At 39.1% G+C, this 20,946-nt stretch overlaps 1 protein-coding gene across 1 annotated transcript in view; it reads right to left on the minus strand.

The window, feature by feature from the left end:
- Nucleotides 1-20,946, minus strand: part of FMN2 (formin 2) — a 241,492-nt gene that overhangs the window by 72,446 nt on the left and 148,100 nt on the right. Inside the window, 3 exon segments of the mRNA XM_042445525.1 lie at nt 3,330-3,459; nt 6,365-6,456; nt 18,687-18,748. Coding sequence (XP_042301459.1) covers nt 3,330-3,459; nt 6,365-6,456; nt 18,687-18,748 — 284 coding nt within the window.

Consider the following 20,946-nt stretch of genomic DNA (forward strand, 5'->3'; position numbering starts at 1 on the left):
TGCGACAAGCCACAGATCTCATCCTGTCTCTCAGGTGTAAATTTCTTGATGCATTGAAGACAAGAAGTAAACTATTGTTAAAATATTAACAATTGCACAAGCCTTGCATTTTAGGAATATTGTTTGCTAAATTCCTGAGACAATTAGAGGAAATTAAAGATGACACATCATTTTACTCTATACCTCTCCACTCTAGTAGGGAAAGAAGTAGGGAAAGAAGATCTGTATTGTTTTCCATTAAATCACTGATCTTCTTAGGATTAAATCAAGACTACGTCTGCTTTCAACAGCATGAATGAAATCATTTCAATCTGGTTTCAGGTTATGGTATCAAATGGCATTGGTTACTCTAACTAATGACTTAATCTTGAGGAAAAACAGAAGAGTGCTGCCCTGGTGAGCCTCCTGGGTCAGTTAGCACATTTTGATACCACTGAACATGGTATCTTGTTATTCTGCTTTGTCGAAGTTACAGTAGTTCTTCTCCTATCAACAGGAACACTTCCAGAGAGTGGCACTCATGGATTCCAGTTCCATGGTTATTAAGTTATGGAGTGCTGCAGGCTTCTATCTTATATTCAATGCAATTTAATTCTATATGAAATTTCTGGGTGAAGTCATTAGGTGTTTTGCAGTGGGGTGCCCCTCATAAACTAATTACACTCAGATTTATTAGTCTTCATTATTGGAGTTAGCTAGGATTGTTAGTTGAGCTGAAATAGTGTCTGGGTGCTGTAATAGGCTAGATGAGGGCCAATAAATTGAAATGGAATCCTAGTAATGCAGAGGATTTATTGCCTCGTGGTTCTCTGTCCAGGAACTGGATAAATAGCCTACTCTTCATGGGGCTGCACTCTCCCTGTAGGAATGGGAACTGGTGCATGACTTGGGAAGAATCCCTGGATTCATCTTTGTCACTGGTGACCCAGGTGGATTGTGCGGCATAGAATGGTTGGGGCTAGCTTTGACTGGTCTCGCAGATCCTGTGAACAGGAATAACTTAGTCACAACAGTCTGAACACTAGCAACTTCCTGAATAGACTGTTATAAGCATTCTACATCAGACTCTCCTGGAAGATGATGGAGAAGCTGCAGCTTGGGTAAAACAACAGCTAGACTGCTGACCAGAATACCATATGGATTCCATGAAACACAGGTCTTAAAAGAACCTACCCACTGCCAGTATGCTTCCAGTCTGAGTTCAAGATTCTTATGATGCATGAAAGCCCTGAATAGCTTGGGCCCTTGATACTTGAAGGAACATCGGCCTAAGGATTGAGGTTTGCTGAAAGGACCCTCCTTTGACTCCCACTAGTGGGATCAATACATTGGGTGGAATTTGGGATAGGGCCTTTATAAGTGAAGCTGTGATATACCCTCCCCGGTGGTTCAAATGCCACTGATGCTGGCTTTATTTCAGCGCAATGTAAAAACATGGCATTTTGGGTTCTGGTTCATTCCAAAATATCCATGCACATAGTTCTAAAATGTTTTAACCTTTTAAATCTGTTTTAACATGTTACATTTTGCAATATATATTTTAGTCTGTTTCCATTATTTTTATTGTTTTAAGTTTGGTTTAAACTGTTTAAATCAATTTTACTTGTATGCTCCGCCAAAATTCTGTGATATAGGATAGGGCATAAATATCTTAATAAAATGATAGATAAATAGGAGATAGACAGATAATAGACAGAGATATAACATTTCAAAAGTGAGTTAAAGTGAGTACTCCCCATGGTGCAAGGATGTAAGGGTAGGAAATGTGAGCACTACTATAGTTTTTGTGGTATTTCGGGCTATGTGGCCATGTTCTAGAAGAGTTTCTTCCTGACGTTTCACCAGCATCTGTGGCTGGCATCTTCAGAGAATGTTTGCCTGGAAAGGGTCAGGGGTTTCCCACCAGACAATGAGCACCAATCAAGCAGACACTAATCCTTCTTTGCATGCCCTCCCACCCTGAGGCCTGCCATTAGCAACAGAACATACACATGCAAATCACTCCTGCCTTCCCAGAGTCACACAGTATATACATACCCAAGTCCTTTCCAGGCAAGCATTCTCTGAAGATGCCAGCCACAGATGCTGGCAAAATGTCAAGAAGAAACTCTTCTAGAACATGGCCACATAGCCCGAAAAACCCACAAAAAACTATGGATGCTGGCCATGAAAGCCTTCAACTCCACATTGTGAACACTACTATTTCTTATCTTGCAACCCTGCACGGGAAAGACCCATTTGCCTCAGAAGAAAGTTATATCTTCACACAATACCATTCTTCACACAACAGAGAATACCCAGCAAAATATTGTGGGGTGGGTGGGAGGCTTTTGCAGGGAAAAACTTTTATGAAAAATGTTCCTGTTCTGCCACAATTCAGAAAGAGGATCATGCAAGGGATTCAGTGACATTGTTATATAGTCAGACTGAATCGGGTATGTAGTACTATGGTAAGTAGGATAATATTCATTCACAGCATTCTGATTGGCTGTGATCATATAGTCAATAAGGAAGAATCTCCTGTGTGGGAGAAAATGGATCCAGAGCAGCAGCAGATCAGACTGCAAACAAGAATGAAAATGCCAAAACAGAACAAAAGCACAGGGTTGGGCAATGGGGATTCTTTAAATCCTCTCAAAAACAAGCCTTTCAGGATGTTTAGAGACAAACTGTCAATGGAGCCTAGAGTTTCCTCACCACACAACCAGAGTCATAAAGGTCTCATTTCAAGAGAACAGTTTGAGATGTTTGATGTAGTTCTCCTTGCAAAATGACCACACAGATTTTATAAAAATCTTTTCAATTCTCCCCCCCCCCCATATGACTGTTATTTGCCAAACCAAAAGTTAAAGAATTGTTAAGATGTGATTTCTTTAAGGCATGTTTTGCTATTGTTACTTAACTTATTTCAATATCATAGGATTACTAATTATTACTAATTATGTCAAAAAAATTACTGGCCCAAATTAAGACACCCATAACAGAAAAAGGTAAATAATGTTTGTTTGGAAATTACTAAATGGCAGGCAATGTCTACTACAAAGAAAGAAGATTTTGCTTTGGCACAAGAAGAAGGTACATTATTCTCAAAAGGTTGATGTGCATTGGCTACAGACTTGTGATGTTATATTTCAGCACTGAAAGCCAAATTGTAAGACTTGCTTTGATCTTGAAGCACAATCATAAAATGTTCCATTCAGCAGGACTGCTATTCTTCACATTTAATGAGTGTTTAAAGTAAATAAAACTTTTGAAATATGAGTATCGTTGAACAAGAAAGATTAAATATCAGCAAATCTAGCTCTCACATCAGATGGTCCAGAACGTACCTCACACAGTTTCTGCAACAATTCAAGTTTGCTATGTATGGAAGAAATGCTTTCAGAAAATGTTGATTGGAACAGGATACAAAAGACTCGTTCTGAGAAGTTGGGAATTAGGGATAATTCATAAAGAAACCTGCAGAAGTCAATAAAAAAAATATCATTTGGATCTTTTATTGAGACCCCTACTGACATAAGTGTACCACAACAAAGCAGATCTGAGTAATATAGCATGTTACAATGCCCAGTCAACCAGTGAATTAAACTGAACCAAAACCAAGACTTTGAATAAGTTTTAATTTAATTTCCCACAAATAATTATCTCAAAATCTCTGTTGTAGAAGAACTGGAGGGAAATACAAGTTACTGGTTCACACAAGGTCCACAACATGTTAGGCAAAACCTTAGCAACTTTGAAGTTCCATCCCTTCCATGCAGCAGATTTGCTCGCTCTGTAGCAGGGGAGAAGACAATTGTATACCAGTGGGATCAGCAAAGCTGCCTCCTTGGTCAGAGAAAGTGAAGCTACAGGCAGGTCTGATTGCCTTCCCTTAAATGTATGTATGTGTGTGTTTTTGTGTGTATGTGTGTCTATCTCTCTTTCTAAAATCAGTCTTACTGGACATTGCTGTAGCATAGCTGATTCCATTATTTCAGCTTTTTAAAATGTATTTAAAGGTCCTGGTGGAATGGTGCTTTGGAATAACCTTGCAGTAGAACCCTTGAGGTATTGCGTTTGGTATAAATGTTGAGTGCAGCAGGAACACTTGGAAAAAGACCAGATTTTTGTGTTTCTAGTATCCCAGTGCCTTGAGGGAAGAAGAGGAAAAGCAGATAGAACAGTGAAAAATTCATAATTCATGGCTGACTGTCTGGAGAGTTTAGGCTCCCCAGCAAGCAATTATGGCAACCCAAATGGTCAGACTGGGATTCATAATAAGGATTTAATGAGTATAAAAACTCTGATATAATACACTCACGAGAGCTATTAGAACCCATAATCAGAATGAGTACAGTGGAAGGATTTATGTATTTTGGATTTGTACAGGCCATCTTTAAGGTCTGAACCTGGCAAGCATTAGGCTGCAATTGGCCTGGAGGCCTGTCTTCTTTTTGTAATTTGGGATTTGGACAACATTTAAATTAAGTTTGGGTCCAGATTACCTATAGGATCACCTCTTTCCAAATAATCCACCCAATACACTCAGGTCCTCTGGTGGACATTTACTCCAGTCAGCCAGGGCTAGGTTGGGAAGCAACGGTCGCCCGCCTTGCCGGGCAGACCATTTTGCCGCTAGACGCGGCTGGACTACAAGCCCCAGAGTGCTCTGGGGCTTGCCCAGCTCCCTATTGGTGTGCGGGGGTGGAAGGGGCGGCCCTTCCGCTCCGCGACGCTCTGGGACACGGTTTCGTTGGTGCGGGGCTTCCGGTCCTCCAAGGCTGCCCATTGGTGGGCTGGGCCTTGGAGGCGGGGCCCTGCACAGCACGCAGGGAGGGAGGGGCCTAGGCCTATATAAGGCCGTGTTGCTGGCCCTTTCCCTCAGTCGGTTGCTTGGCTTCGAGCAGAGCGGAGCCAAGCTGTGGAAGGGAGCAAGTCTTGGTGCTTCTCCCACCCGCCCATCGCTGTTGTTAGGTGGTTTTTAGTCACAACTTGGAGGCAGCATAGGCCAGGATCTGCATGTTGTGGTACCAGGGCTATGGAGCTCTGGTTTGGGAGTCAATAGGTACCCGGGGGCGAATAGGGCAGGCGTTTGGCCATTGCAGGGGCCAGAACGCAGGAGCGCCTCCCGGTGACTAGTGGCTTTGTGAATTGGTGAACGCAAGACAAGGTTTGCGGTCAAGTTGTGTTCCTTAGCCCCTAGGTCATCCCAAGCACCGGGTGGGTGCCCGGTTTGGATAATCAGACTACATCGGGTGGTTTGATTGCACAGATCCTGACCTTATGCTTTGTGCCAACCCTACCAATTGTTTGCAAATAAAGTTGTGACCTTACTTCCAACATGATGTACTGTGGTTATTTGACATCTGAGGCAACTGTCAGCCAGAGGACCTTTTCTTCGTCCCTCCCTAGACTGTCAAATGATCTGCCAGAATGATCAGCTGAACATGCTATCTGTATTTAAAACAGCAACGAAGACCATTCTCTTCTGGCAGGTACTTATCCAGATGATTTTTAAATTATAAATTTTAAATTGACATTGTTTTAATATGCATATATCTTATTTGTCCCTTTAAACTGATGTAAATTTTAACTGATGTGGTTAACTGATGTTGTTTGTTAATTGGTATTGTTCCCCACCTCAATCCATGGAGAGAGGCAGGTAAAAAACAAATAAACATATAAACAAACAAACAAACAAACATTAAACCCAGGGAGGAAAGGAATAACATGTGATGTATGTGAGATGAAACAACAATAAAACAAAGGAGACACAGAGCACGTTTCATTTCTATCCAACAATCTTTACATGTTCATGTTCTATATACAGTGAGAATACATAGGTAAATATAAAATAGCATAGAAGCATATTTGAGGTAGGAATTAATCTGTGAGCCTGAAACGAGCAGGAAAACAGAGAACAAGTTAAGGAAAACAGGAAAATTAGAGATCTTGATCAATTAGAGCCCATGAATAAAAATGGTACTATTCATCCTTATTCATGGGTTCTAGTTGATCAACATCTCTACTTTTCTTGTTTTTTTTTGTAACTTGTTATTCTCTGTTTTCCTGCTCCAGTTTCAGGAGGATACTGAGGGAACATATGGCAAACAGTATTACCTATCAGTGTACCTAACAGAGGGAAAGGGAGTATCTGGGAGAACACCACAGTTTGACTACAACCATTATAATATTTTTTTTTCTCACATGAAAACTGGAAGTAAACTGACTGGTAGACATGGGCATTGAACCAGTTATTGAAACTTTATTAGCTTGATCCAGACCAAGTTAAGTTACAGGTGAACCTTAACCATAACCTGAGTCAACCAATGTATTAGTTTTGTCTCCTGCAACCAACATGCTCTGTACATAACATCCTTACTGTTCAGGTTTATCCAAAGACTTGGCATTCTCTTTTTCTTTACTTGACTTGCCGTGTTTTTCTATCTTTTCCAATTCATCCGACTGTGCTCTCTTTAAAAAAACAAACATAAAGAAACATAAAGAAGTTATTATAGTATAGCATGCATATATTATTGATCAATAAATAAGTAATTAAATACTTATGGAAAAGTTATTCAGTTAATATTAAGTGACGATTCCCTAATTCTAACAATTTATCACTCTCTTGATTTCAAGATATCCTGAAATTATACATAGTCATAATGTTGTATAGAATGACATTGAGAAATACAGTGCTCCCTTCCCTTAAACGGGGGATCCATTCCGGACCCCTCCCCGGCATAAGGGGAAAGTTGCGTATGTTTATGCCCCATTGAAAATAATGGGGTGTGTGTGCATGCAGCACCACACGGTGAGTGCACCATTCATTACATTTTCCCGCGGCTTCAGCATATGCTGAAAGCTGTAGAAGTGAAGCCCATGTATGGTGCAGGCTCAATGTATTTTGTGAATCAAACATTTTATTATTATATGTAACATTTTACAAGTAGAATGAGAAGCAAACTTGTCTCTATAGTTTTTTGTGGGTTTTTTGGCCTATGTGGCCATGTTTTAGAAGAGTTTATTCTTGATGTTTTGTCATCTGTGGCTAGCATCATCTGTGGCTGGCATCATCAGAGATGACAGTCACAGATGCTGTTGATACATCAAGAATAAACTCTTCTAGAACATGGTCACAAAACCCCACAAAAACCTATGGATGCCAGCCATAAAAGCCTTTGACTTCACACACTTGTCTCTCACACACACACCACACAAAGATCTGAATACTTGTTTGTTGTAAACTTATTTCATAGAATAATGTTACAGTGGGCCCTTGGTATCCACTGGGGTTTGGTTCCAGGACCCCCTGTGGATACAAAATCTGTGGATGTTCAAATTCCATACATACAATGGCATAGTAAAATGGTGTCCCTTACATAAAATGGCACAATCAAGTTTGCTTTTTGGATTTTTAAAAAATATTTTCAAGCCGTGGATGATTGAATCCATGGATAAAGAATCCATTGATATGGAGGGCTGACTGTACAAGTAAAAAAATATTCAAAACAAACTGACTCTAAATGCCTATGTAACATTATGCCTATGCATAATTTCAAGAGCTCTATCTATTCTAGCATATACTGATCTTCATAATTTCACAAGCTCTACAACCTTTTTAACTGCTCTGGGTTATATATTTTCCAGGATCAAATGACCTTCTGAAGCACTAATTCTTTTCCAACAGTCAGTTATTTAACCTGAGTGAAATTTGATTCCTGACCAAACACACTTAAGAATACAAGGCACGACAACCTAAATCAAAGGTTTCAACAGTGCATACTCAATATAAAACAAGATTTGTACTTTTCTGGGGGTGGGCCAGAGCATAGCAATTCATCACTGAATTATTTATCGAACCATAGGAAGCAAGCCTTAAACAATAAAATGCCAAGTATTTGCATTTTCACCCTCCAAAAGATATGTTTCGTTTAAATTAAAACCATCAAAGTCAAAAACCTATTTTCTTTTACTATGTGATGGCTTTATGTTTAGAGATGTCATTTTTTTCAACCATGTTCAGTTCAGTTAAGAGGAAAGAATGTGAATTATTTTACAGGTGAGAGTGTCATAACAACAGAAAGGCTCTTCCTTAAAACCTTTAACATTTTGTGGTACTTGATGTGTATGGACATTCTGTCCAAGAATGTGAAGCTGAAACAAAGGTATATTCCTTGTACATCTACCACTAAGTTACCATGGAAGCAAATTCATCCTATAAAGCTATGTAAAATAAAACAAAGCATTCCAGCATAATTCTTTTCCTGGAAAGACCCATCTGATCTATAATTGGCTTGAACAGGTCCAGATTTGAAGTGATACAAGCAGTATCAGGGATTGGTAATAAACTTACTGTACATTGTTCAGTGATGGATTAACAATTACATGGCCTACAGCCTTTTATCAAGGGTGAACAGCTGAGCAGAGCACACAAAACAAAGCACTGAAACATCACAGTAAAGCTGAGGCATTCGATTTCTTCTGCAGTCTAAAAATACAATCAATTGTGTAAAAAAAAAAAGTCCTTGTGTTAGAACAAGGCCGTATAGGACTATTTAAATGTTATGGCATGTACAGAAAACACTTCATCAAATCAATTTTCCCAAAGGAGTCATATTCAATAAAATACAATAGAAAGTATAATAGAACTAATATTAGAATCCAAGAAAAGGGACCGTTGTTGAAAAGGCAGTTATCATTGATGTACAGATTAGCATATAACACACACCTGCTGCATTGCTAGATCTGGCTGTAAATATTACTAAATTAGAAAGGGGAAGAACTTAAACAGTTGGAATTAAAAGACAGTGAACTAGTTCAATTGTATTTTGGGCATCTTTACCTCATTTTACCTATTTTTATTGGTACCTGTTTTATCCTGTTCTGAACTGCTCTGAGTCCCAGCGAAAAGCAATACATAAGTCATATAGAATAAAACAAATAAAAGCTATCTGTTTTACTTACTTACTTAATTTCTATCCTGCCTTCAAAGGGATTCAAAGTGGGATAGAAATTAAATATGATAAAATAAAATACAATTTCTAAAAACATATTGCAATAAAATAATTAAAACATCAGCAAAAAAACATATAAAATTACAAACATTATAACCACAATAAAATCACAATACCAATCCCATATAAAACCCATCCCATACCTACATACTAAAAGCCTGCCTGAACAGAGTCATTTTTTGCCTGCTGACAAAAGGCCAGCAAGGAGGGGGTCAGCCTTGCTTCTCATGGAAGGCCATTCCAGAGGGCAGGAGCAGCCACCAAGAAGGCTCTCTCTCGTATTCTGACCAGGTGAGCCTGTGATGGTGGAGGGACCAAGAGAAAGCCTTCCCCGGAAGATCTTAGAAGAACTTTTTTGGAGTTCCAAAGCCAAATACAGAGTTTCCACATAATACTTGATGCCAAGCCTTGATGGGATCCCAACCTTTTCTCTACAGGAAGGTATAGAGGTGTGGATGCATCTATTGCTTTCATATTCTGATGAAGTTTGTTTACATGGATGGATTTATGCTGCATGCTGATTACTTTAATAGATTTTACTTCATTGGTTTGGTGATGTCAAGGACCAAGACTTCAAACTCTTTTGAGACTCAAGATTTGGGCGTCTCCATACAAACTGAGAGGCACGGGAATTTTGACAAGAGTGAGGCATGGATTTCAAAGCTGCAAAAGTTCCTTTTGATTCTGATTTAAATTCATATGGAAGCTTTCAGTGGAATATAGGAAGGCCTGAAAAATGTTGTTGTTGTTTTTGTTTTGAACTGGCTTTGAGTCATGGTGACCCTGTGAATGAGAGCCCTCCAAGTTGCCCTATCCTCAACAGCCCTGCTCAAGTCCCACAGACTCAGGGTCATGCCCCCTCGGATTGAATTTATCCATCTGTGGAGCAGCCTTTCTCTTTTCCTGCTGTCCTCCACATAACCAGTCATTATTGTCTATTCTAGTGAGTTCTGTCTTCTCATTATATGGCCAAAATAGCTTCTAGGGAAATTTCTGTCCTGATTTGCCCTAGGACCCATTTATTTGTCTAGGACAGATTTATCACACCACTTTGTGTGAATATATGCAGAATAATTTTTGACAGAATAAATAACTTAGAATCATAGAATCATAGAGCTGGAAGAGACAACAAGGGCCATCCAGTCCAACCCACTGCCATGCAGGAACTCAAAGCACCCCGACAGATGGCCATCCAGCCTCTCCTTAAAGACTTCCAAGGAAGGAGATTCCATCACACTCTGAGAGAGTGTGTTCCACTTTCCAACAGCTCTCCTTATCAGGAGGTTTCTCCTAAGGTTGAGGTGAAATCTCTTCTCCTGTAGCTTGCATCCATTGTTCTGGGTCCTATTCTCTGGAGCAGCAGAAAACAAGCTTGATCCATCCTCAATATGACATCCCTTCAAACATTTAAAAAGGCTGTTGTACCACCTTTTACCCATTTCTTCTCCAGGCTAAACATACCCAGCTCCCTAAGTCTCTCATTGTAGGGCACGCTTTCCAGATGCTTCACCGTTTTGTTCGCCCTCCTGTGGACAAGTTCCAGCTTGTCAACATCTTTTTTGAACTGTGGTGCCCAGAACTGGACACAATATTCTAGGTGAGATCGGACCAAGGCAGAATAGAGTGGCACTGTTACTTCCCTTGATCTATGCACTATACTTCTATTGATGCAGCCTAGAATCACATTGGCCCTTTTAGCTGTCGCATAACACTTTTGACTCTTGTTCAACTTGTGGTCTACAAGGACTCTTAGGCGGGATACAGACCGCCCCTTTCTCAGATGGATTGGGACCTGAGCTGACACAGGCAACCCTGGAGGCCCCGATCCATCGCTTTTCCAGGCTTCAGGGAAGCGTAAAAATGCCGCTTCCCTGCGGCCTGGAAAGGAGTGTCCTTGGGGCTTCATGCTCCAAAGGCACCCCGACAGTGGCGGGGAGACAGAGAAAGGGGCCACTCAGCTCATTTCTCTTCAGTATCACTGGTGCCGTTTTGGAGTTCCTTTGGGCACTGCTAAAAGGGTGCCACAAGTGCCCTTCAGTGGTGCCAGGACGTAACGGCCGTGCCGTTTGGATGCGATGCAGCTGGTTCGTCCAAATGGCGGCACCCATGTGTACAGGGCACCACCATTTTGACACCCCTGTCACGTGCTGGGGTGAGGTCGGTATGGACGCTGCGTCCTTGGCCAACCCCTAGCACGTGATGAGGGTGCACTATCTGCCAGTATGTACAGCACCTTAGATACCTTTCACATGTAGTCTTGTTCAGCCAGGTGTCTCCCATCCTATATTTATGCATTTCATTTTCCCCCCAACACATTTCTCAGTGTTGAAATTCAGTTTGTTAGCTTTGGCCCAGCTTTCTAATTTATTAAGGCCATTTTTATTTTGATCTTGTCCTATGGGGTATTAGCTATTCCTCCTAATTTGGTGTCATCTGCAAATTTATAAGCATGCCCTCTATTCTTTAATCTAAGTCATTGATAAAGATGTTGAATAGTACTGCACCCAGGATAGAACCCTGTGGCACTCTGCTAGTCACTTCTCTCCAGGATAAAGCAGAGCCATTAGGGAGCACCCTTTGGGTTTGACAAGTCAACCAATTACAAATTCATTTAATAGTTGCATTGTCTAGTGCATAGTTTACAAGCTTGTTTGCAAGAATATCATGGAGGACCTTGGCAAAGGTCATACTGAAATCAATATATGCTATATCTACAGTGTTCCGTTCATCTACCAAGCAGATAATTTTATCCAAGAGAGAGAGAGAGAGAGAGAGAGAGAGAGAGAGAGAGAGAGAGAGATCAGATTAGACTGCCATGACTTATTTTTAGGAAACCCATGTTGACTTTTTGTGATTATGGAATTGCTTTCTAAATGTTCACAGACTCTTTGTTTAATGGTCTGCTCTAGAATCTTTCTTGGTATTGATGTCAGACTAACTGGAGGAACTGTTAGGTTCCTCTTTTCGCCCCTTTTTGAAGATAGGGACAATGTTTGGCCATTCTGCTGGGACTTCTCCTGTTCTCCAGGAGTTCTCAAAGACTATTGCCAATGCCTCTGAGATTACATTTGCTAGCTCTTTTTATACCTTTGGATGTATTCATCTGGTCCCGGAGACTTTAATTCATTTAGATTAACCATGTATTCTGGTACTACCTCTTTACTAATTCTGTGCTGCATTTCCCTTATTGTGTCCTCTGCTCCATTTTCCTCAGGTTGGGCACATTTTTATTTTTGTGAGAAGGCTGAGGCAAAGAAGGTGTTGAGTTAGCATTTCACCATCTTCATCACATAGTGCCCCTACTATTTCCTCCTCCTCCTCCTCCTTGCTGTGAACATACCCCAAAAGCCCTTTTTATTGTTCTTAACCTCTCTAGCAAGCCTGAGCTCATTCTGCGCTTTAGCTTTTCTGACTTTACCCCTACACACGCTCACTATTTGTTTGAATTCTACTTGTTTCCATTTCTGTCAAATACATTACTAGAAATCTAAAATGAAGACAATGATTTTAAGTTTTCAATCTCTATATAATGGCAGCACCTTTACCAATTTAGGTGGTCATCATTTCATTCAATTAACTAGCTCCTAGCTTGGGACAGAAAAAAATATATATTTGAAAATACTCAGTAAGTGTGTTTCCTGAATGTCAGAATATCAGGAGGACAATCCTGAACTAATGAGAATCTTCACATATGTTTGGAACCTATTCAGCAAAAAATTCACATATGGATTTTTCAGGCAAAAAAAAAAAAGCATTTTGCTGTTCCCTGCACAGATAATGTCTGAAACTGTAAATAATCTTAGAAAAAGGCATTTTGAAGACTTTCATGCTGTGGGAAGATCATCGCTAAAACTTCTTTTGAGAAAAATAATAATGAAAAATTATAGCCCTACCCCACCATGTCTATTTGCTTCCTTCTATCCAGAAGAACCCAGCATTTATTCTTTATTCTAGAGCCAGTGAATGGACCATGTGCACTTCTACCTTTCTCAGCACTTCATTCCTACTCTCCAGTTGACCTTATATTCTGGTTTACAAATGACAAAGTGGGGCTTCTAGACCATAAATGAGAAACTAACTGTAGTTAAATGAATTAGAATTCTCATGGCCAGCCCCAGCAATAGACAGGGTAAGGAAGCTAATTCAGGCAATCAGTCTTCAGTCATGAAAGGGCAGCAAATCGTTAGTTATTTAATATACTAAGACTGTATTTTTATTCATGAAAGGAAAGACTATTTGAGGAATTTTCTGCCTGAGGGAAAAATGGCATGGCTATTTTTTCAGTATTCTGTGCCTTGACAAGGGTGTGTATTTGCTGGTCCACACTGTGCAGTAAAAGTGTCTGGCCAACTCTGAGAATGCAGTTGATCTTTATAAAGAGAATTCTTCTAAAAAGATTAGATTATTATATAGATTTACAGACTTCTCAGAAGGTGGCAAGCCACAAATCCATATAAAAATAGTAAAAAAACAAAAAAAGTTCCTGCCCACCTGTCTGCTGCTAAATCTACATGCTTGATGAGAGATTCATCATACCTACTGTCTTAGCAAACAGGAGTGAAATAAAGACCATGTTTTGGACCTGGTCATATTCTCCAAATGAACTGAATATGAAAAAACTTCTGTTAATGACTATCCCTACCATCTCAAAACATAAAGCAGAGATTTTTTTTCAGTATGAAAATGTATGAACCAACCATTATCTTAAGGACACAAGGATCTCCTTGATGGATGAGACCAAAGTCCCATCCAGTATACAGGTTGTAATTCTGTGTTGGAACCCCTTTCAAAATTTGTTGATCTTTTTTTTTTAAAGCAAACCTTTGGTACCTCTAATCCCATTTTACATACATAACCCTATGGATTTCATTAAAAATGGGTCAGAAAAGTCTGATGGTCACTGCATCACTTACAAAAATGAATATAAATTCATTCTGGCATATAATTTATTTATTTATGTATTTAAGTATTTAAGAGACAGCTTCATATTCAAATGACTTGGTCCTGAAGCATCCATTGTAAGATATGGCAAGTTGATATCTGTCTGGACTGAAGAAAAGAGCTCACATTTTGCTTGTTCTGAAGCTTTCCTCACTGTAGAGCAATATTATCTTCAGTTAATTCAACACCTGTCTCTCTTTTGAACTCTTCTACAATATGTAACAACAATGCCTGATTGACATCTTCACCACACAAGAAAGTGTCACCATTGCTAGATTTGGTGACTCAAAGGCTCCCTCCTGAATTTCCAAGCTAGAAATAACAAAAGTGCCACCACCCAAGTCTTAGACTAAAATAACTTTGTCTTCAGCTTGTCTAACCCATAGCCAGAGCTGCAGCTGTGGGCTCATTTAGTACACTGCTTTGTAAATCATTGAAATGAACAGGGACTCTGATGACAGAATTTTTTTGCTGGATGTCCCAAGTAGTTTTCTGCAGTTTCTTTCATTTTCATTACTATGAAGGTACCAATCTGAAGAGTACAACTTTCCATAAGATTATACCCAGGCCATTCCTGACATGGACAATTTTAAAAGGGACATCCTTGATATCTTTCTGCACTTCTGCATCATTATATCACTGCTCAATTAACTGGTAGCATAGGAAGATATTGTGTGGATTAGTTACAGCCTGTCATTTAGCTGGCATGCCAACCACTCATCATCATTTGAACATGCTACAACAGCAGGGGTGGTTCTGACATTGAATTTTCTAGCCCTTGCTTGCTTTTCTTCCATGGCTGCCACACAGGAGTTGATTGTACCACAATCAATGCCAATGACAGCACCTTTGATTGCTTCTGAGACATGTTTCCTCCTTGCTACTGCTCTAAGGATATCTTGACTTAACCCATCCCTTGACTTAAACCAGAAAGCATGTGGTACCATGGTTAACATGGTGGCAGCAAGAACAAGGCCACAAGAAAGGAGTCCAGCATATACTCTTTGAATATATGCTACAAAAGACTGTAAGTTAAGCAATCATCATTATATTTATTAAAAATTTACAAAAATTATGTCTCCAGTAACAATACAGAACATACATATGGACCAAAGGATAAAAGAAAGAAATATTAATTGTCTTCTTATGCAATAACATTTCTCACTATCCTAAAATAATACAGGTCAATATGCTTAAATAAATTGTATGATTTGGGGTTTGTTTGTTTTTTACTGGAAAACAAAACAAAAATTGACTAAGATGTATTTAGTAACTATACAGTTTAACAAGACTTTAATTCTTCAGTAAACAGGAATTGAGCCCTCAGGATTCTGGCTTTTGAAATTAGGGTGTGTTTAGACTTGGAGACTGCCCAAACGTCTTTCTCATCTTGAAGGGAAAGCACCATGCCAAACATATGTAATCAGCAAAAAGTGATTACATTTTGAAGAAAGATCATAAAACAAATGCTCCCATATGTTTCAGAGATCAAATAGAAAGTCTGAGAACTAGCACCGCAATGTTTCAACTGAGTAATAAAAAGAATTTTCAGATCTGACAATTAATGCAGTGTGTGAAAAGTAACAGGAAATGGCCATGTCAGTTGATAAAGAATGTTAAAATGTGAAGTACAAAAATATTGTGATTCTATTCAGGCTACACCTAAAAATAAAAGATTTTCTCTTGTTCTGGAGACAACCAGGGAAATAAGTGGTGGTTAATTACAAAAGGGAAACAGGGATGTTTCCACCCCATCATTTTAACACTGCTAATGGGAGTGCTGCATTAAGACAATTATTATTAGAGCCATCATATTCATAGCACAATGAATATAAATACAGAGATGTTGGTGGTGGTAGACAACTGTAGATGAAATTTTTCATTGGGTTCACCTTTCAAAAGTGGTATCAGTTATAATTATACAGTGTGTTCAGCCGAATTCTATATTTGTTACTGAACTGGGTCAATGCAGAAAAATTTGAGTGATACACAAATCAAAGTGAGAGTTATCCAGAACAGACCAAATCAAATCTCAACTCTCCCAAACTCCACTAGCCATTTGGCAAATGACACAGAGACCAATAGAGTGTATCTGCAAAAGCCTACACATTTCTACCCAGGCACTCCATAGAAAATGCCAGAAATGGAGAAGAGAGGAAAAGGAACTTCACCTCATGACTGATACCTCTAGTTTCCAATCACATGAATGCTTCCAACCTGAGCTATCCAATCATACTGCTTTATGGAAGGAATATTGAACGTATATATCACATAGCTGTTCCTGTGTTCAGTATTCTTTCTCAAATCTATCTTTCAGGAGTAAAAAGGTTAGGAGGGATTTGTTAGAGTTTCTTTTAAATTTCAGTGGGTTTTTTTTTTTTTTTTAATTTCCACCCACATCAAAATGAGTTCCCAGCTTCTTGGGGCAATTGGCTTACATGTAAACCACTTAGAGACTGCTTAGTTCAGTATGAAGTGGTATAGAAATGTAAATAGTATTGCTAAAATGCTAATGATTAGCAAAATATTGTTTGAATCTTGGAGGAGAAAGTGTTAACTATAGCACAGAAACCCACCACTAGAGTGACCCAATTGGCTTGTCTAAATGACAAAGTTTTAAAGGCCAGATTTGTTTCATCTCCATGATTTGAAGTAAAGTTTCATTAAAAGAACGTATGCCACAGAAATATCTTGGAGAAGAAATAGTTCAGTTTAAAAATAGTAAATCCTTTCAGAACATAGATAGTATTATAGGAAAGAACTGGGGGGAAATTGTGATATTTTACTAACCTACAAAGGGATGGAAGGCTGAGTTGACCTTGGAGTGCCTCAGGATTGAATTCACAATGTTGTGGCTGCAGTACTAACATATAATCACCGTGCCACCAGGGCCCCATAATCATTTTCTAAGTTTTTTCTTTGTTAAGAAAATTAACTTAAAATCTCAGTTATGGTCCTGTTCAACTCACATGGCCCATAAAAGTGGCCTATTTCAATACATTTGTGGGTGCCTTCCTTATGATGGGGTGTCCAATCCTTTCTTCCCCTCACCCTTGTTTCCAGATGTGTGTTTTGTTTTGTTTGTTTTTTGTTTTGTTTTTGGTTTTTTTGCTTCTAGTCCTCACAGCCTCCTTCTGTTTCCCCACAAATGTCTACTTTGGATTTTTATTTTTATTTTTTTAAGTTTCTTTTAAAGGTTAGCAATAATACACTGTCCTGCAGTGATGATATTGCTATGCTTGTTTCCTTGGAGTAACCTCACCCATACCCAATCGCTCTGTTAATTAGTCAACACTCTTCTGCAATGCCTCATTTTACAAACATAATGGGAAGACAGATTGATGAGAACCAGCGGTGAGGTGCCAGAAAGAAAATATAGCAGTGTTTAAAAGGGAAGTGATTGAGGCCTTGTACAGACCGGTACTTTGTGCCAGCTTGTGGGCGAAGTCAGGGTGCAGTGTCCTGATGCTGGACACTCTGACTCTGCCCCCAGAGCATCATGATGCCACACACCATGCCAGATGGCATGCAGCATCATGGCGCACCTCCAGCGCTCATCTAAATGATGCAGCACCAAAGGGGCACCATATAGCCATGCTGCCATGGCTATGGCACCCTTTGGAGGGTGCAAAAAGAAGCCACTTTTTGCAGCTCCTTTTTGCACCCTCCAGAGGCCTGATCAGGGCTGTGGTATGAGGTTGCCACAGCCCCAATCTGGCTGAAGAAGGGGTGGCTGCATTGAGCAAGACTAAATTATAGATATCTCTCACAGACTCACTCACTCTGTGAAGAAGAGGTTCAGTGTCAGTTACAGTGGAACATTAACCAATTTCACCACCATATGCCATTCACATCACTATTATGAGTGCTGTTCCTCGTTCACATTTGTACTGTTTTACGGAACTGTGGCACATAATTTTAAAATAAATATTCCAAAATAGAAACAGGAATAAAATGTAATCATCACTACCTCAGTTACAATAAAACCATGTCACTGCCTTTATACAATCACTTCTGGGATGCCTCAACAAAAACCAAATGAGTTTCAACAGCCATTTCTCAACTTATTAAGCTTAGATATAAACATTTTCACCTGCATGCACAGGCCTTCCCTCCTACTTTTGTATGAATCATATTTGAATCAGAAAATGTCTAATCATATGGTCATACTTTCCTATTGAAAAACTACAGTTACTTGCTTCAGGTTAAACCAAGATAATAAATCAACTTCAAACCATGGACTAACACCATGGTTTCTTCCAAAGCAACCTGTGTGCCTCCAAAAATGGGCAGGAAGCTACAACAATGTGGATAAACACTCCAATTATATAGTAATATTGGTTATGAACTGTCAACTCTCTATTTTTTGCCTAATTTTACAGTGAATGAGTGTGTGGTAATGTTGGTTATCATTTAGACTGAAAGTAATGTAAAATATTACATAGTAACATCACTCAACATATAAATAAACTAAATATAAATGAATCCAGTTCCTTCCTTTGTAAAGTACACACTTTGTAAAGGGTGGTCTTGAACATCCACAGATTTTGGTATCCAAGGAGGGTCCTGGAATCAAACCCCAGTGGATACACTTTAAATTTCCATATGGTGTTTTCTACTTACGGTAGTTTGCACTTTGAAAATGCCCTGTCACAGCAATACATTCATGGCAACCAATTGTTTTCAGCCAAAATATTTTTAAAAAGCATATACCTAGTAAATGTGTATTTTTGCCTTGTTACTCACATTCTCATAAAGGGCTTGAAGAGTCTCTAAGTCAACCACAGAGTTGTCCAAGTTCACAACAGCTATGGAAAAGACAGACAAAAGTGAAAAGATTACATACCGAGGACTACATATCAAGATAATAATCCACTGGCAAAGACTAAGTACAATAGTTTTTTTTTAATGACCCCACTAGTTTTTAATGCCATGGAAAGTGCTGCATCTAAGGCCATGATGGAACCAAATGTCAAATGTTAATAAATTAATGCCCTTTCCCTCTAGAAAACTCACATAGGATCCAATGAATATGGCAAAAGGGAAAGATCAGACATAAGTGTTTCACTGTCATACTAAAAAATCATCAAAATTGCAAGTTTGTTACAGTAAAGCACATACATGTACACCATCAAACATGAGACTTCTCACTGCTTAGGCTTCACTTAAACTGATCAGTCCATAGATTGGTGACCATCAAGACACCAAAGAAGGGCTAAATCTTTTGTTCATTGATGCCTAAAATTTATATAAATATGTTTTTCTCATCCTGAAGCAATGTCTATACTACACCACATGAAAACAAAAACAAAAAACACCTCATGTATTTAGCATCACACAAATAGTAATTTCAACCCTCCTGACTTAAAAAGTGGGTACAAGGGGAATAATTATGATTATCAAAAACAAAGGACATAACTTTAATATAATTCAACAATATCAAAGATAAGGAAAAAATTACACACACATACACACGCGCGCGCAGAATGGAATGCAATATAGAATTATTTTAAAAGCTTCACTGTGCTTTCTTTCAAAACAAGACAAAGTTCGTTTTAATGAATGAAGAAAGGAGTAGAATTCAGATTGCAATGATGTCTAGCAGACTGGATGACAGGAAACTGGAAAATGTGTGGATATTGGATTTTCACTGCCATTGATGCTTATATATCTTACTTCTATCATTGAAATCTCTTGATAGGGAAAATTTTAAAATAATAAATGGCTGGGGGGGGGGGCAGTGAAGATAGGGAAAGGGAAATGCTCCTCCGCCTTTCTGGTGTAAAATATCAAGGTTTTAAATTTAGTTTCCGTCCTGAATGACTTCTCCCTTCAGATTTTGCTTTTGAATATTGGCACAATATTCAAAGTCCATTCTAGCTGGTCACATCATGAATGCATGTTTATATGGGTCCCACTTTTCCCCAGAATGGGGACATAAGGTACAAGTCAGCAATTTAACCACAGGATTTTGACCAAATGAAGTCTCACTGACAGTACTACAGTAATACAACTGTACTATGTCACCATGTCCAAACTAGTCTTCTCCAGAATGAGTGAGCTGCCTCACTAGCTTTAATTGTGCAAATGTGATTCTGGTTATTACAGAAGCCTGGGAATCCAGGGTCAAGGTTGAAAACAGTATACCTTAACTGAAAACCAGCAATCCCATCAAGCACAGACTGACATATTTCTTAATGTGCCCTTTGATTGATTGGAAGCACCTTTATCTTGCCTAGATTAATCATCCATTTGTTTGCCCAGATCAACACATTACTTTTGGAAGCCTCTAGTTTGAATCTGAAGCAGATTCCTCAAGGTGGGAAGGAGTAATAGAGGTCAGTATCACTAACGTATTTGTAGAACTGAATCTCCAAACTCCAAAAATACAACCCAGAAATTATTCTTGTTATGGAGGCTTTTGTGGAAGCACAGATTCATCATTGTTAAAGAAAATCCCACTTGTTGTGGATATTGACAGTTTCATGTATAAGTGAAATAACATAGAGCACAAGATTGACCTCTAGAGGATATTACAGGTGAATAGTTAAGATATCAAAAAGAAGACCCACAGAATCACCTTCTAAACCAGAACCACTATAAAATAGAACCTCTAATTCTCATCCAAGAAAATCTATTCTGAAAAACACTATTGTAGGTGGTACTGAAGCTCACTGAGCTCCAGCAGAACCAGAAGAATTATCCCTTTTCTCCATTACTAGCACAGATCATCCACCAAGTTAACCAAAGTAGACCTCGGACCTAAGTATCTGTCCTGGACTACGGCCAGCACAAGTCCAAACAAAGGCTGATAAGGGTTTTGTAGCAAGAAAGGAGCTAAAAGGCAGTCTACAGACCTTTCCATTAGTCCACAAGAAGCACACCAATAACAAAGCCAAGGTCAGGATTCCAGAGTCCACAGAAGTCAGTTCAATTCCAGGGTCAGGGCAACCAGAAGGTAACAAGAGTCCATTCCATTCTGAAGTCAAGGGTCCAAGGCAAACAA

This window comes from Sceloporus undulatus, chromosome 1, assembly GCF_019175285.1.
Source record: "Sceloporus undulatus isolate JIND9_A2432 ecotype Alabama chromosome 1, SceUnd_v1.1, whole genome shotgun sequence".
Taxonomy (NCBI): domain Eukaryota; kingdom Metazoa; phylum Chordata; class Lepidosauria; order Squamata; family Phrynosomatidae; genus Sceloporus; species Sceloporus undulatus.